At 39.9% G+C, this 16,275-nt stretch overlaps 1 protein-coding gene across 4 annotated transcripts in view; it reads left to right on the top strand.

Moving 5' to 3' along the window:
- rnf111 (ring finger protein 111) overlaps nt 1-16,275 on the top strand; it is a 69,968-nt gene that overhangs the window by 17,466 nt on the left and 36,227 nt on the right. For all 4 annotated transcript variants that reach the window (XM_036584398.1, XM_036584399.1, XM_036584400.1 and 1 more), the window contains exon 3: nt 9,147-9,267. In XM_036584398.1, coding sequence (XP_036440291.1) covers nt 9,147-9,267 — 121 coding nt within the window. The remainder of the gene's footprint in view (nt 1-9,146; nt 9,268-16,275) is intronic.

Genomic DNA, 16,275 nt, shown 5'->3' with positions numbered 1-16,275 from the left:
TAAACATTACATATAAAAACATGAAGACACGTAGGTTTGCTGGTGGTTTTGTATAGTAAATAAAATGGATATGTTTGCATTGTATACATTGTGACCCCTGTAAAGAAATAAGTCAGGAAGGTTTTCTAGCACTGAGTATTTCACATTAACCTGTTCTGAATGACTTTGTTTACATCTCAAAGATTGAGATGTAGAGATTTAGTGGAAAAAAATCAAGTATTTCATAAAGCAGGATTTCTAGTCAGATAAGCTCAAAATAAGGTTTGTCTAATATGACAAGAGGTAAGGTACATTAGAGGTTGGCAGTATGGCGATATTCACCGTTGTCGTGTTAAATTACGTCACTGTGGTTTTCTGAGTATGCTGTAGATATCATCAGTACTTAAAGAACATTGGGTCTTATTCACCAAACCTTCTTAAGAAGAAATTTCTTATTAAAACCGACTTACGCGGTGTTCACGAAGATTCTGACTTTCACCAGTGTTTTCTTATTTGGGACTTGTTCTTAGGTTAGAGCAGAATCTACAGACACTCAGAGCACAAAGGAGTAAACAACTCTGTGGTTTAAGAACACGTCATGAATCTGACGTGGACTTTTTCTTAGGGTCTTTCTCAAGAACACATTTAAGAAGAAGCTTAGGGAGATGTTGGTGAATGAGGCCAGCTGCATGTTCTGTTACAAAGAGAGCACAATTAGGCCTGTTTAACTGGATTTAGTGCAGTACATCATGTAAAATGCTGAAATCATTGCATTAATATTTTTTTTCTTTTCCATACTTGTGGCACTACTGGTGGATTTTTTTATTTATTTTTTATTTTTATTTTTTTGTCTTTTGCCAACTTATCAAACCCCGGCAAATTCTGTGTCATGTCTTGAAGTGATGTTATATTTTTTCCCATGTTGCCCACCCCTAAGGTACATTCCCATTGTAACAGTTGAATGTGTCCAAATGAGAGCACCAATCCTGGTCAACTTGATTAGAAATTGTACTGATCTTTGTGTCTACATAATGCTAGGTTTCCATTTTAAAATGCTATGCTTTGCTAATGCCAGCTTGATTACATGACCAGGAAACATCCTGCATTTGTTCTGTCCTAACAGTTTGACTTTTTTTACACGCATGCAAGACAAATACCAGTCAAGTTGGGGTATTTTTTGCTTAAATTAAGTTTGGTACAGTTTCTCAATTGGTTGAATTGATTTGTTCGCATTTTTTTTTTTTTGTGAGGCTTGTCCAACCTTAGTCTCTCAAACAAAACTTTTGCCTTTTGCCAGAGACTCATTTCATCCCTTAATGTGGCGAAGAACTGCCTGCACTGAGAGGAAAAAGCCATTTGACTGACATGCAAAACCACCACAGCCTGTTGTTTTAGTATAATGTGCAATGGCAGGCCAAACAAATATGTGTATTGGCGAACACCCGAGGATATCTCACTTAAAAACAGGAGCACCTCTCATCTAACTAACCAGGACTGATGACTGAGACCAATTGTGTGCTTCCGCTTGGTTGGAATGAAAACCTGCAGGCACACCGGTCCTTCTAGGATATGATTGCGGACTCTTACCCTGCATTCACACTGGCAGCGGCACAACACGACAAAACGGCTGGAGGTCATTCATTTTCATTGAGAGATGGCGATTTCCTGCGACAGGAGGCTGTGCGAGGTGGGTGGAGTCGGCGACGTGACCTAGTTGAGCAAAGCTTAATTTTATGCCAATAAGGAGCGAAGCGATGTGGCGTTTACCAATAGGAATTGAGCATTGAGCAGCATAGTGCGCGCTTGATCTCCGCCACAGTGAAACGGTTCGCTCCTTTTTTGGTTTAGACAGTAATCACAAAGACCAAATACAGTTTTCCTCACAAACTGACTCTACAGACACGAGGATGATTTGATTTGTGTTTGGCGTCAGTGAAACCATGGCAACCACAGTCCACTCGAGTTCAGAAACGCCCACAGGTGTTGAGCGACCAGCGTTTTGGGCGACAAGAGGCGAAAAGTCACTGCTGGTGTGAACGCAGGGTTACACTCTATAGACATTAGAGACCCTCTGTATATGTGTGGGCGGAGCATCTGAGGCTGACGTGAGTACAACCTCGCAGCAGCAAATGTGGAGAGATGACATTTGTAGGCAGAGCATGGATTGGTCAGTTCTTAGTTTGAGCAGAAGTCAGTATGCGAAATACACGTCTTTTCCTGGTGTACCCCCTGCCCTACATACACTCCCTGCTCTAACACACCGGGTCCAAAATAATCTACTCGTTAAGATGTGGGTTAGAGCAGGGAAATGCTAAAATATGCAAAAAAGCAAGTACGCCAGGAGCAGGTTTCAGAACCACTGGCTTAAACCATCTCGTAACGTGCAGCTCTGAGTTACCGTAAACAGCCTTTCACTGAGACAGGGCTCAACGCATTTACACAGCCTTTGTGGCAGAAATGCTAAATATTTAAGCAGACTGTGAACAGAACGAGCTTCTCCTCTAAGTTTGTGTAGCTCCGTGGTCAGTAGGGCTGCAGTGAGCACTGCAGTGGTAGCACGCTGAGGCTTTATGAACCAAAAAGCATCTGTAATTCACCAGAATGTTTTCCATCCTCTCTTTATCCCTTAGAATTTAACAGGCTGTTTTTGGTACTGTGCCTTTAAGACTGATGTATGTATATGATCTCTGTTCTGACTGGCTGCCTCCTTCACAAGCAAATTAGGCACAGAGTATCTATTAGGCACAAATTAGGCACATTTCAGCTGTCCAGGTAGGTGGTGATATGTAATGTTGTGATGTCACAACCATGTTGAGTTTGAAACAGGCTCTTTTTGCAGCTTAGTTTCCATAAATGGACTCGGGTGGGAGTAGTATGTTCTGAAACTCTAACATTGTTTGCGTGTCTTTTACTGTTTCTGTCTGTTTCTTTGCCAAAAAGCAAGGAAAGTTGAGTTTTCTATAATACAGAACCTTCTAAGGTCTTATTTCTTTGTGTTGTGGCTTCTTTCTTTTCAAGTTAGAGCTCTTCAAATAGAGCTGGAGGATTGAGGGGGAAGTTAAGCCTGTGTGTGTTAGAGTTGAGTGTGTTTGTGTATGTCTTGGGAAGTAGGTGGGTGGAGAGAACTGCAGTGCTCTGGAGCCCCACAGGGAGCTGGGGGTTTTCCCTCAGGCTGTGCCCCCCTTTAGGGCTTCTGGAGGATGCCTTTTAGCCCACACCCTCATCCTGGAGACAGGACAGTTTAACCGTTGACATATACAGGCATGAGAGAGCCTTGAAGCACTGCTGTGTGTGTGCATGGATTTAGAACTGCATGATAAGGGTGGGCAATATAACGATATTTATCGTTATCGCGATAAATTATAAGACAACCTTACAATAGAGGTGGACAAAATGTAATCATGACACTTTTAACTATACACGATGTCATGTTTTTTCTGTCTTTTGATAAATTGGGAAAGACAAAAATGCCATATGAAAATGCCAATGAATAGATTAATTCAACATTTCACATTCTGTGCTGCACTTAGTCCAATTAAATGGGACTATTTATGCTCTCTTTTCAGGAAAACATGAAATGGGTCAGTATTTTAGTACTGACAGTATCCACAATATATGTATTGTGACATCAATTATATGATAATGATAATATATATCATTTTGCCCAGCCATACTTCACAATAATATTCTGAAGGAATCCTGAAGGATACTGATAAACTTCGTTTCATTACAGAGAGAGCACAATCAGGCCTGGATTTATTGCAGTGAAGTATGTGAAATGTTGAACACAAACCATTGCATTCATATTTATTTGTATTTATATCTTTAAGTACTATTTTTAAATATGGCACTAGTGATTTAGGGGTGAGCAATACAGGAGAAATATATCACGATACATATATGATACACAGACACAATGTACTAACAGTGCCACATTCAAAAACTTTGGGCACAGTGTTTTTTTTATTCAACATTTCACATCCTGCACTGCAGTAAAACCAAGTAAAAATGACAATATGCTCCCTTTTTAAATGAAACTCAGTTTGTCAGTGTACTAGCAATATCTATGATACTCAGAAAAGTATATTGTGTATCACAATAATAGAATCTATCACAATAACGATATCACTATAATGCCCACGCCTGTTACAGATGCCTTTTTTTGTGTTTCAACATCATAAAAACGCAGAAAACCTAAATATTGTCATGTAGATCATTTGTCTTAAAGTATCGTGCTGCTATGTTTTGTCTTATTGCCCACCCCGTTGCATGATAATGTAATAAGTGATGAATTTGTTCAATTAGTTTAAAAATCAAATAGTAAATTATGATTTTCACTATGCAAATTAGCTTTAGCTAAGGCAAATTAGCTAATTATTCATTGAATATAATGTGCCTAGGCTAATAATGTTAGCTGAGGTGAAAACAGACATGTAGCATTTGATGTTTGTCTCCAAGAATATTGTCTGTGTACATTTCAAGCCTCCTACTATAGATTTATGGTCTGGGTTTAATATAGTTCAGCTATAGTAAGACGCTAAGCGGTGTTGCTGTCTTTGGAGGCAACTGGTGTGTGATAGCATGCGGTCTTTTTTTTTTTTATCGAGTGAGTGGAGGGATTATTTGAATATATGTTTTTTTTAATTTATATATATTATATTACAAATTCGAAATGTCAACCCATTAGGGGGAATTATAGCATATTGTAATTCTGTTGCTGTATACTACGGTTTCGATATGCCTTATAACACATTAAAACCACAGAATACCTATATAGTGCTTTTCAAGGAGCATCAGTGATTGGTCAGAATACTCACAGCCATGCAGTAAACAAATTTGTGATTGGTTAGAGGGCTTTTTTGAATATCACAACCCTCTGCCACACCCAGTATTGCCAAATATTGCCATCTTGATTGGCAAACAGTATATTGTGCAGCCCTAACAAAACTAGACAGTACATTAAGATATTTTGGGCAGTTTTAGAAAGGATGTAGTCATTTCACACTTGTAAGGTCATTCAAAAGGTGTGGTTCATATTCGTTTGCAGTTGTGGAAAACAAATCTAGAGATGATGCCTTAAATGAGTATAAAGGATTAAAGCATTATGAAGTTATAGCACCAGAGTGGGCTCCATAAAAGCCTGGTGTTTGGTTGTTTGCCTGTTGTAAGGAGGAGAGTGGAAGGTGCTAAGCAGCAGGGCTCTGTAGATTACACTACCTTAACAACACTCCCAGGAGGATGCTGGTACTCACTAGAGCCACAAGCCTCTACCTCAGTATGCAGCAGCACAAATACTGCAACACAGAGCCTGTGTGGTGCAAAGAAAGGTGCTGTTGAGGTCATACAGGGAACTAGTTCAGAGATTTAGATTTTTTTTCTTAGTGCATTTTGCTCTTTTATGCTTGATGTTATGAACTCTTCTTAAAGAGAAACCCCAGTGTCTCCATAGTTAAACTGTTAAGGTGTAAGTCTTTCAGAGTGGTTTGATGGGAAATGCTTCACGCCAAGTTAACAGTGGCAATAGGAAGCAGTCATCCAAAACGTTTAAATGCCTCTCAAAGCTACCTCACATAAAGCCTTTATGTGAAATGTCAGGGTGTAGCCTGATGCCTGATGCATTGTTTTACGATAGTTTCAAGAAGCTTTTGGCCTAAAATGACCAAGAGGTATATGCAGGGTGTGGTAAAGCAAAATAATCCCCCCCTTTTTTCTCAAATTTACTACTATTTTACCAACATAGAAACTGAGACGACACATGTAGGTACCCTGGTGGATGAAATGTGAGTCTTTGTTTTTCCACAGTGAAGCATCAAATCACTGAATGACTGTATTTTCTTCTGAATGATTAAACTGTGCAAAATATTTGAAAAATCATGGCAAATTCAGTGTAACAGATGGCCTCTTGTGGCTTAGCGCTTTAATACTTTTATAGTCATTTTAAATTAACATATTTGTGTGTGTGCACTACATGTCAGTGGTAAACAAGGATTTTGTCCCTGTGCTGCATGAGGCAATATGTGTTTGTTGAACCTTCATGATTTGGAGGCTAGGCCTAACCCCAGTGCATGCAAGGAGGAGAGAAGTGGGACTGGGAACCAATCAGAAGCCAGCTGGACGGGTTATACTACAAAAGTGAGCGTCTGCAAACAGCAGAGCGCAGCTTTGCGTGACCTACATTTGCACTCACTAGCTCAAAACACAGACTGGCTCTACAGCTGCACTGAAACCAGCCTCAGTCAAACAACTGCGTCCGCTTGGTCAGAGATGGAGGACTCGTCACTTGTTTTTTGGTTTAGGGGAAGACAGAAACCTGCTGCTCTGTTATAGAATCGCAGGGAAAAGGGATAGTAGGGAGTCAGTGTATGAGAGAGATGAGAGGAGAGTAGGAGATGAACATGTAATTCCCCATGGTGTGTGTGCGTGTCCCTTGGTGGTTGAGAGGCTCCAGAGTATTGTGTTGGATGTTGTTTGTACCACTCTGTGATCTTAAAATAAAAACCCTGTCATGCAAATGTAGTACTGTTTCTTTCTCCTAAGCAAGCACTGACCCACATTTATATTTAAAGGAGCCCAGATCATGGCAAGCTGTGTTGTCCTTGCTTTTTTAACTAAGTCACTTCCCAGTCCATACAAAGAATATTTAGAAACTAAGGAGCAAAAACTTGCCAGGTTTTAAATTCATTGCTTTTGTTTGGTCACAGAAAAATTTACATATAACTGTTTATGGAGTCTACAGCTGTTTAGCTCTGCCTGTTTACGCTAATATTGTAAGGCGTGTTTCTGTTGAATGTTGAATAAGGAAGCCTACAGGGCAGAACAGAGCTCATTTACATATATCCATCTTTAAGCCACAATAACAAAAACAGCCTGTTTTAATTCTGGAGAAAACAGAGGTTGGAAAATTGTCATTTAACAATGACAAACCCACATTTTTAGATAGGTATTTTTAGATTGAGCTTATCAAGGTCCTTATAGGAAAATCTGTTCTCTCGGTAGTCATCTTTGCAACACTGTCAGGCACACAGTTAGAAATAAAGGTACATTCATCAAAGGACAATCAATGTAAACGCACCCTCAAAGGTACAACAGTGGTTTTAAGGTCCAATTGTGAACCGTAAATAAGCTTTTCCCTTGTGAAAAGTACATATTTGTGCCTTTTCATAACCTAATGTTTTAAAACAGAACAATAAAATAAAAGCCTGGAGACGAGACGGGGTGTGTGGAGTCAATACAGCTTAGAAAATATTAATTCAGTGGATTATGGTTCAGTTATGTTCCCTGACTAAAGGTACTGAGATGTACCCTTGAGGGTACCACCCCAGTGACAAGAGGGCACTGCCCTGGTGACAGTTTCATACCTTTTTTTCTAAGAGTGCATTTATTTCCAGCCATACAAGACCAGACTCTTATCTTTTTGAATGGGGAAAGACCCAAAACCTTAAAACCGAGCTCAAATTACTGTTTCAAAAACTACTGTTTGAAATCACTTTAAAAATAAAAGCTTACAGAAATCTCAAATAGTTTGTTTGACTCAATAATGCACAACAAACTCCACAACAGCGCTCAAGAAGAGGGGGGGGCTTTTGCCACTTGTGGCATGACCAGTAAGTCGATTGGCTCTTTTTATTGAAGGGCGCGACTTTCTATGTAAACAGACGTTAGCCGTTCCGAGCTTTCCCATTCGTTATCTGACCAGTGTCCCATCACTTCCTTTGTAATGTCTCTGACCTCATTAGGTCAGATACAGTGTTGTCTTATAAAGCAGATGTTGACTAACATTTGCTTTGCCTGGCATTGCATTCTGTGTTGCAATCTCCTTCCTATTGGGTCATGTTACTGAGCATTATCATTAGCAAGTCATGAGGAATTGGGAACTTACTGTATACAGTTTGTGGACGTGCAAGAATGTTTGTTTGACCTAGGCTGAGTTTAATTGCCAGTTCAGCTCTTCTTTATAGGTTATATCAAAGTGATTTACAGAACTTCACTCCTCAACTTTCAACTTCTCACGGAGCTTCTCCACATCCACGTACCAGCTTAGTGGCTGACAGCAAAGGATTTGTCTAATTGCGTGACATTTTCCGCTTTACGCAAAGGACTACCTCTAAATCTGCACAAGGATGGGTTGATGTAACTTCACTGCAGTGTACTTCTTTTTAGGGGTATCTTGGGAAATGACAGATGGAGAGGAGGTGATAATAAAACACATTGGCATATTATTACTTGATCCCCTGTGTATTGCGTGTAAGACCAGTCACTTTATGGTCACCTCTTTGTACACTCATTGTCCATTTTATCAGCTCCACTTACTATATAGGTGCACTTTGCAGTTCTACAATTACAGACTGTAGTCCATCTGTCCCTTTCACCCTGTTCCTCAGTGGTCAGGACCCCCACAGATATTATTTGGGTGGTGGATCATTCTTAGGACTGATGCAGTAGTGGCGCATGTGGATCAGACGCAGCAGGGTTGCTGGTGCCAGAATTTTTTCTTAGCATGACACTGTCTGACTTTCAGACGTCCAGCGGAGTAGAACTATCTTTCCTTCAACAGTTCAGTGTTTTGCATGTCAAAAACATACTTTTTGATGGGTTTCTGAGGTTGGTCAGGATGCTCACTGTACACAGTAGACATTGTTTTGTGATATCAGTATTGCAAAGGCAATATTTATTATTTATTATTAATATTATTATTATTCTGTCTCTGGTTGATTAAGTCCCTGTGCACCAGTGGGCGGGAAAAATCATATCAACCAATATCACCACACTTCACCTCCCCTTCCACAGCCCCCACCTATCAAGAGAAAACACTCAGCCAGCTCAGACACCCTCCCTGATACAACGATTCACTCAAATATATCCCGATACAGAAGGAAAACCACATTTTCCTTTTTCCTGTCAACTTCCTAATCCATACAGTCCATAAATAGAAACTGCAGCGCACTTTTAATGTTGTTTTACTGGTGTTATGAAAACCAATACGCAGTTTAGCCCCACCCTTTTATGCAGAAGCTATAAGGAACGTTTAAGCCTGAACTGATTTGGGGTAAGGCACAATACAGGGCAGCCAATCAGAACAGAGATAATGTACGCGTATCAGTCAAATTACATCAAGTTATATATTGTGCAACCTTAAACATTTTTTAAAATTGTTTTTGGTTTGTCAGGTCCGCTGGATGAAGATGTTGTGGTGATCGAAGCTACTCCTGCACCTCCGGTTCCAGCCAGTGAGGAAATCAATGTCACTTCAACAGACAGCGAGGTGGAGATCGTGGGAGATGCCTACAGGTGAGCCCTAAAACTGTCTGGACTGACACCCTCTGAATGATTTTTGAAAATGTTCTTTCTTTTAGTGCAGTCTTGTGTTCCAGTTGAGCAGTAATCTAACGTTTTCTCTCTCTCTCTCTCACACACACACACACACACACACACACACACACAGTGCTCTTGCAGGACTGTTTATTTTAGCTCTAAGCTAACAGTCCCTGCAGCACTAGCTTGCCAATTTTTGATGAGGAATAAATTATACCACCCTTGGCCGGGAAAAAACAAAATGGGTTCGTTTATTCGGTGCTGAGCATATGAATTGTATGCTGCATTCTTATCCCATTGTTAATTGATCTCCCTGTTTACATGGTCAGCTGCACTTTAGCATGACAGCTCTTCACAAGTGGTTCATCGTGTTCAGTGTTGTACTGTATGGAAAACAGTTTGTGTGAGTTTACATTCCATCTACCTGGAGTCTATGTTTTATACTATTTTATATCTACTCAGGTACCAAAAACACCTTGCAGTGTTTTTCGCGGTACACAGTGTTTTTTCCCCCTGGTGTCTGATACGATGGAATAGATGAAAAAGAACAAGTTGGTGCCACATATAAAAAAAATACCATCAAAAACTACAAGTGCAATCATTTAAATTCAGTAATTCTCATACTACACCAAATTAACCAGGACTGATCATACACTCCTTGTAATGCAGTTGGTCAGTAAAGACGATATCCATGATATGCTCAGAAAAGCATGCTGTGACACATTTTGGGCTAATTTATCATGATAACAAATCGTCAGATCGCACTGCCCTAGTAAATTATGATTTTTGACATGCAAAAGAACGTCTCTCTAACATTATTCATTCTTGTATATAAGAACCGTGAGGATTCTGAACTCTGTACTCCATAAAAAAGAGTGCATCTTATGTTTAGATTTTCGAAGCTAAGATTCAAAAAAGTAACCATGGAAAGAGAAAGGCTGCTGCAGCCTGTGCAGGGGGAGCCTAGGGGCTGGGATTAGAATATTTTTTTGGAATAAACCCGAATATCAAATTTGACTGAAATGCCCATCCCTAGTGTGAAGAACCTTTTTTAAAATTTAAAGAACCTTCACATATTGTAAAGGGTCAAAGAACAATCCTTAAATTAGAATAGAGCCTTTACATGATGTTCAGTAATTTATATTCTTTAACCCCTTAAATGACCAGGTTCCACCAGCAGGCCCAAAGTTTTGTTACACATTTCTATGACCTAAGAATAGCTCAACCAGTTAGCGTTGAAGTCCCTGTGGTTACTGAATAATAAGTCTTGGTATATATTAAGCCTGGGATTTTAAAGGGTTAAACCTTTTTGAAGTTTTTTTTACACTTAGAAATGCTGGACTGCTTTACTCTTGCTCACACGTTTCACTTTGGAGCTTTAGCATTTTATTTTAGACCAAAAGGATCCCCAAAAGAAAAGAACAACAAAGCTTCAGTTCCTGTGCTGATAGATGGTGAAAGTATAAAGTAGTTCCGGAGACGTTGCTTAGTACTTAAGTAGTTTTTGAGCTGCTACTTTTGTTCTGCTTAAGCTAGTTTTGTGCTTCTTTTACTTCTGCTCAAGTCGTTACCTCTTACTGGAGTGAGAATACATTTATAGATTTAAGGTCCTCTGCCCACCTCTAGCTGCGACCGATTAGCCAACATGGCGTGAAAAATCTGGTGGGGCTGAGAGTGTTTAGATCCCTCAGTAGGCTTTAGAGTGGACACTCTCAGGGCCTTTGTGGGTTTGCACATCTGGGGTGGACATAAAGCTGGCAGCCTCCGTTCTTCTGCAGACATTCTGTAGCTCTCCCAGCTGTTGCTGAGCACTTCAAGGACGAGCCCCATGTCAGAGCTAATGCGTTGGCTCCTCTCTCCTCCCTCCTACCTACCCTCTCTTCCTGCATCCCTCTTCCTGTCTTGCTTTTGGTGTGAAAAATCAAAGGAGGCCTTTGCAGATCCCTCAGGCCAATTTCACAGTGCCCTGAGGTCATTCGAACTCTGGGCACAGACAGCCTGCTGGAGATATGGGTAAATGGCCTCTGGTTTAAAAGACAAGGAACGCTCACGATATTAAATCTAGGTGGATTCACCCTTATATTGAGGTTTATAGCATTTGAAACCAGATGCTAAATTTTGGGTTGTTGCATATTATTTCCATGCATAGTATTTAGATTGAAATTCCCAAAACTTTGATAACCCAAAATCGGGGTGGGCAATACAATAACACTATTGTGATGAAGTACGTTTGATAAACTATCAATCATGGGTATCATGGGTATCGTCAGGACTTCTTCAATCCTGCATGTGTCATGAAGACAGATTTAGGACCAGTTATAGTTTGCCTGACAGTCATAGATGATTGATTGCCGTATAAATTATGATTAACAGTTGAAATATCCTTATTGTTTGGTGCATGCAGTTAATAAAGGACATGCCTACAACTAGCTGTCGTACCCCCTAGTTGTTGAATCTTAGTAGCTGCAAACCGATGACAAACAGCTCAAGCTCCCATAAACAAACATTCCTCACTGCTGCCCTCTAAAGTTCCTGTATTACCCGTCAAAGGTTTTCTTGTTTTCGTGAGACCTGAGATGTTTCCCTGTAAATACGTTTTCTGCTTTCTTTCAATTACTTCAACCTGACGGATGAAAATGTACCAATTACTTATTCTGTTTGTTGCAACATAAACAACTAACAACTGTGGAAAACAAACAGCTGACAACTGTGGAAAACAAATAATTGTAATCAGGCAATTATATAATAATTGTGACAGACCTGGTTATAGAGAACCGCTAACAACTATAGATTATAAAGAGCCTCTAAACAACAAACGGTGAACTCAACCTCACAAAACCTAAATTTCTTGACGCGTATTGTGAAAAATGTCAAGTATAGTGATATTTTATTTTGTCATATTAACCCAAAATGTATGTTTTTGATACACTGACCATTATAAAATGGTGAGACGCTGTTGTCATAGTATTCTAGGATAAAGTTGTAATCTGGAAAAGTTTTATGTTCATGTGATGGTGTCTTGTCATTAACGTTCCCCCATCCCTTCCTCCCTTTTGGTGACTGTGTCCCATTCCTCGGCTCATAATTGTTATTGAGGTCCCTGTGTGTGCAGAGCTGAGAGTCATTTCCAACAGCTTGATTCCATTATCCCACTCGCTGCTGCCAGAAATAGCGTGGGCCGCCTGTTCGCTCCTGCCAGCAAAGTCACTTTGTCAAACCCTGGATGAACATTGCTCCTTCGTCGCCTCTGCCTCGCACCAACACAACTGGACCCCTTTCATTTTCCCTCGTGACTGTGGACAATGTTGGACCAGATTTCAGAGTAGGGCTGCACAGTGTGGACAAAAGACTATATTGCGATTATATTGCCACTTAGTGTAATTGTGATAGGCCTTGGGATAGACTGAAAAATGTATTGGCGAACCGTTGATGTGGCATGATCAGCCTGCACAATTTTAACTAAAATTACTTGTTTGTTCGAGCCTTGATTCATCCAAACAACCAGGCAACTTCTGTGATTGACCAGGATGGTCGCTGCACACAATAAAACATGATTGGTTGGGGCTAGGGCTAATTCAGATACTCAAGTATTCATTCGTAATGTTGGTATTTGTTTCACTATTTAGTATTCAGAAGCTTTCTCTTTATTAAAGCTGCAAAAATTGTTGTCTAAACTACAATAAGTTTAATCAGCAAAGGCCTACAGTGCTGCGCAAGTGTCCAGTCCACACCGTCTCTGACTTGGTGGTGTTACTTAGGTGCTTCGGGTGGGAATATCCGCTCTTTTATTTCTTTCTCAGAGATGATATTCACAGTTATTGGCTGCAGGGCGATCTGGATGCTGCGCCCTGAAGTACACAGATCCACCTGAAGTGTGTTGGATGGCTCTGACATTTTGGCAGGCAGTACCATACTTCACTGGTTGACATTAAGTGTAGTAGAGCTCTTTTAGAGTAAATGCATTTTTCTAGGAGAAACTTGGAAACATAGTTTCAACCCTGCTGTTGTGACTGCGGTAGCCAGAGGAGCAGAGGCCACAGAATACATAATTCTGTCTTTGTAGTTGTTTTAAGCTTTGAGGCACCCATCACAGCCCGACCACAATATAAATTTTGGTGCTAAAATTTGATAACCAATAATATTATAATAACCGCGACCCTGTCTGGACTAAGCGGCTAATGATGATGACGATGATTGTGATATTATAATATATAAAACAACAAAGCAGCTTTAAAGCAATATTTGTGCTAGATGCAGGATTTTTGCCGATGTTGATAAATCTGTGATAATTTAAAGGTGAATTGCACCAAATTTTCCAACGTTTTGCTTAATTAAAATGGTTGAGATGTAAACAATCATTCAGAGTGATTTTAATGTGAAATGCTCCAGTCTAGTAAGACAGAACTGCTCGCAGTGGTGGCGATAGGAACTGGACGTCTTAAGTGTTTAATGCCTCTAAAAATTCCCTAACAAAGTTATATGAATGTATGAAATGTTTTAATTAATCATTTTAATATGATTTAGCCTAAAACATTTTTTAATCTGTTTATGGTGGAGAGATACGTGCATGGTGTTGCCGATGCAACAGTTCCCTTATCTTTTTAGATTTTCAACTATTTTACTGTTATTAAGATTACATATAAAAACTGAAGACACATGTAGGTTCACTGGTGCCTTTGATAGTGAATGAAATGGGTATATTTGTGTTGTAGCCTGGCTCCTGTCACCACCACTGTAATGAAAAAAAACAATCAGTAAATTTCTCTACAGTTAACTGTTTCACATCAAACTCTGCAAATGATTTTGTTTGCATCTCAACAATTGAATTAGGGAGAAATTTTGAAATACCCCCTTTAACTTAGGCCGATTTTATCAGCCAGGGAATGTATCAGTATATGGGTTGGGCCCTAGCATACACACTTGGTGGTCTGAGCCATGTTTTAAAGTCTGCTTTCTGCATCCCAGTTCACGTCAGCAGTGTTAGCATGCCTTTAGTATAAGACCAACAAGAGAGAAGTAAAAATGTTTGCCAGAAATGCCTGTGCTTCAACAGAACCCACCCAGATTCTGCATCAGAGCCAGTCCTAACACCCAGCAACAGCAGTGGAGCCTCTGGCTTGTTTACTGTGGTCCCTCTCCCCCTCTCTGACATATTCTCTCTCTCTCTCTGTGTCTCTGCATCAGCAGCATCGGCTATGTATCTCTCCTGTTTTCGTAAAGGTCAGGAAACCTATTATTCTTGATCACATGGTGGGCAGCAGCGTTACTGTGCTGGTGCAGTCCCGTGTGATTCCAGTTTTTTTTCCTATGGGGGAGGGAGAGAGAAAGAGACTGAGTGGTTCAGCTTGTTTTCATAGATTTTCAGGGCACAAACGTCCTGATTTTGTAGGAAAACCACAGAGAAACTGGGAAAACAAAATGGTACCAACTTTGTAAATACTTTTACATTCTTGTTTTCTGAAAGAGCAAAACCAATTCCTTTGGTTACTGAGGTTAGAGCTAGGTTTAGGTTTAGTTGTTGGGCCTAGAAAAATCTCTACATATATATAGGACATCTTGTATTATTATTAGTATTAGGGGTGTAAATTCATCGTGACTATGATGCAATGCTAAAATGTGACTGCATGCATTACAGAGAATAGAATTTCCATTAATTATAGCACTATGGCAGTGCAGTTGCATTGTTTGAGTACCAAAGTTTGCAGACACCTGGCACCAATCAAGAAGCCACTCCAGCATGTTCATTAGTAAGCTGTGCAACAACATGAATACAGGCGTTTTTATTCACTCAAATTTTGTTCAGAATATCAAGAGAATATCAAATTGTGAGCCCGGTATCGAGAGTCGGCTCAAAATGTGGGCCGTGTGCTTCGTTACGTCCCGAATTATTATTACAGGTACTTATGAGACAGTTCTGCAGATTCTAATACAGATTTTAATTCACAATTACTGGCACATTTATATGCGTTATAATAGAAGCATACATATATATGTATTTTTTATTTTTCCAATATGTTAAACTCAGCAAATAAATAGAAATTGTGCTCTAATATTTGCAGCAAAAATACCATATTTAAGTCTGTTCCCTGTAGATGTGTTGACTTATTTTCTCTTAGAAAATAAACGAAACCTCTGACTAAACGTCTTTGAACTTACGCATGCGACTGCATATGTAATACATGTAGGCTATACTGCCTTGTGATAATTACACGAAATGTGTAATACATAAGGGGATTTTTTTATTATTATTATTACATATGTGCTTGCATGTACTGTATAATTCATTTATATGGAACCTCAAGTTCTTACATTGTATATAAACGTGAGTGTGTGTGTGTGTGTGAGTGTGTGTGTGTGTGTGTGTGTGTTGGTGCGGGTGGAGGATGGGAGCAGTGGGGTCAGGTAGTGGGTTTGAATGCTGATAGCCCTCATCTGTAGACTCTGTTGGCTGAGGAATGTAGAAGAGTGGTTTGAGCCTGGGGGAGGGGACGGATGGGGTGGAGGGTTAATGGCTGTGAGTCTTTGCAGCTCAGGAAAGCGAATGACCTGTGACCAAGGTCAGATGAAAAATGGGACTGGCATGTATGTGTGAGTGCGTCTGCGTACGTGAGTGTATGTGAACTCGTATGTGCAAAACAGAGGATGAGAGACTAGGTGGAGCTTCTTTTCACTGCGTTCTGTGTGTCTGAAGGCTAAAAGGGGAATTCCACCAATTTTTCAAAATGTCTGCACGACTAAATTGTTGAAATGCAGTCATTCAGCATGCTGTAATGTTAAATTGTGCATTGTTCAGAAACTTACTGGCTCGGATTTCTTTGCAGTAGTGGTGATGGAAACCATATATATCACCATTATCAACATTATATGTTAACTGGAAACATACAACTTCTTTGGATGCTATGTTGCCTTACAACACCCTGGATTTACCCCTCATAAATGCTTTATGCCAAAACTTTATCTCAGGACTGTTGTAAAACAACGTCT

Source organism: Colossoma macropomum, unplaced genomic scaffold (genome assembly GCF_904425465.1).
Source record: "Colossoma macropomum unplaced genomic scaffold, Colossoma_macropomum, whole genome shotgun sequence".
Lineage (NCBI taxonomy): Eukaryota > Metazoa > Chordata > Actinopteri > Characiformes > Serrasalmidae > Colossoma > Colossoma macropomum.
This window is presented reverse-complemented; position numbering and strand designations above follow the sequence as displayed.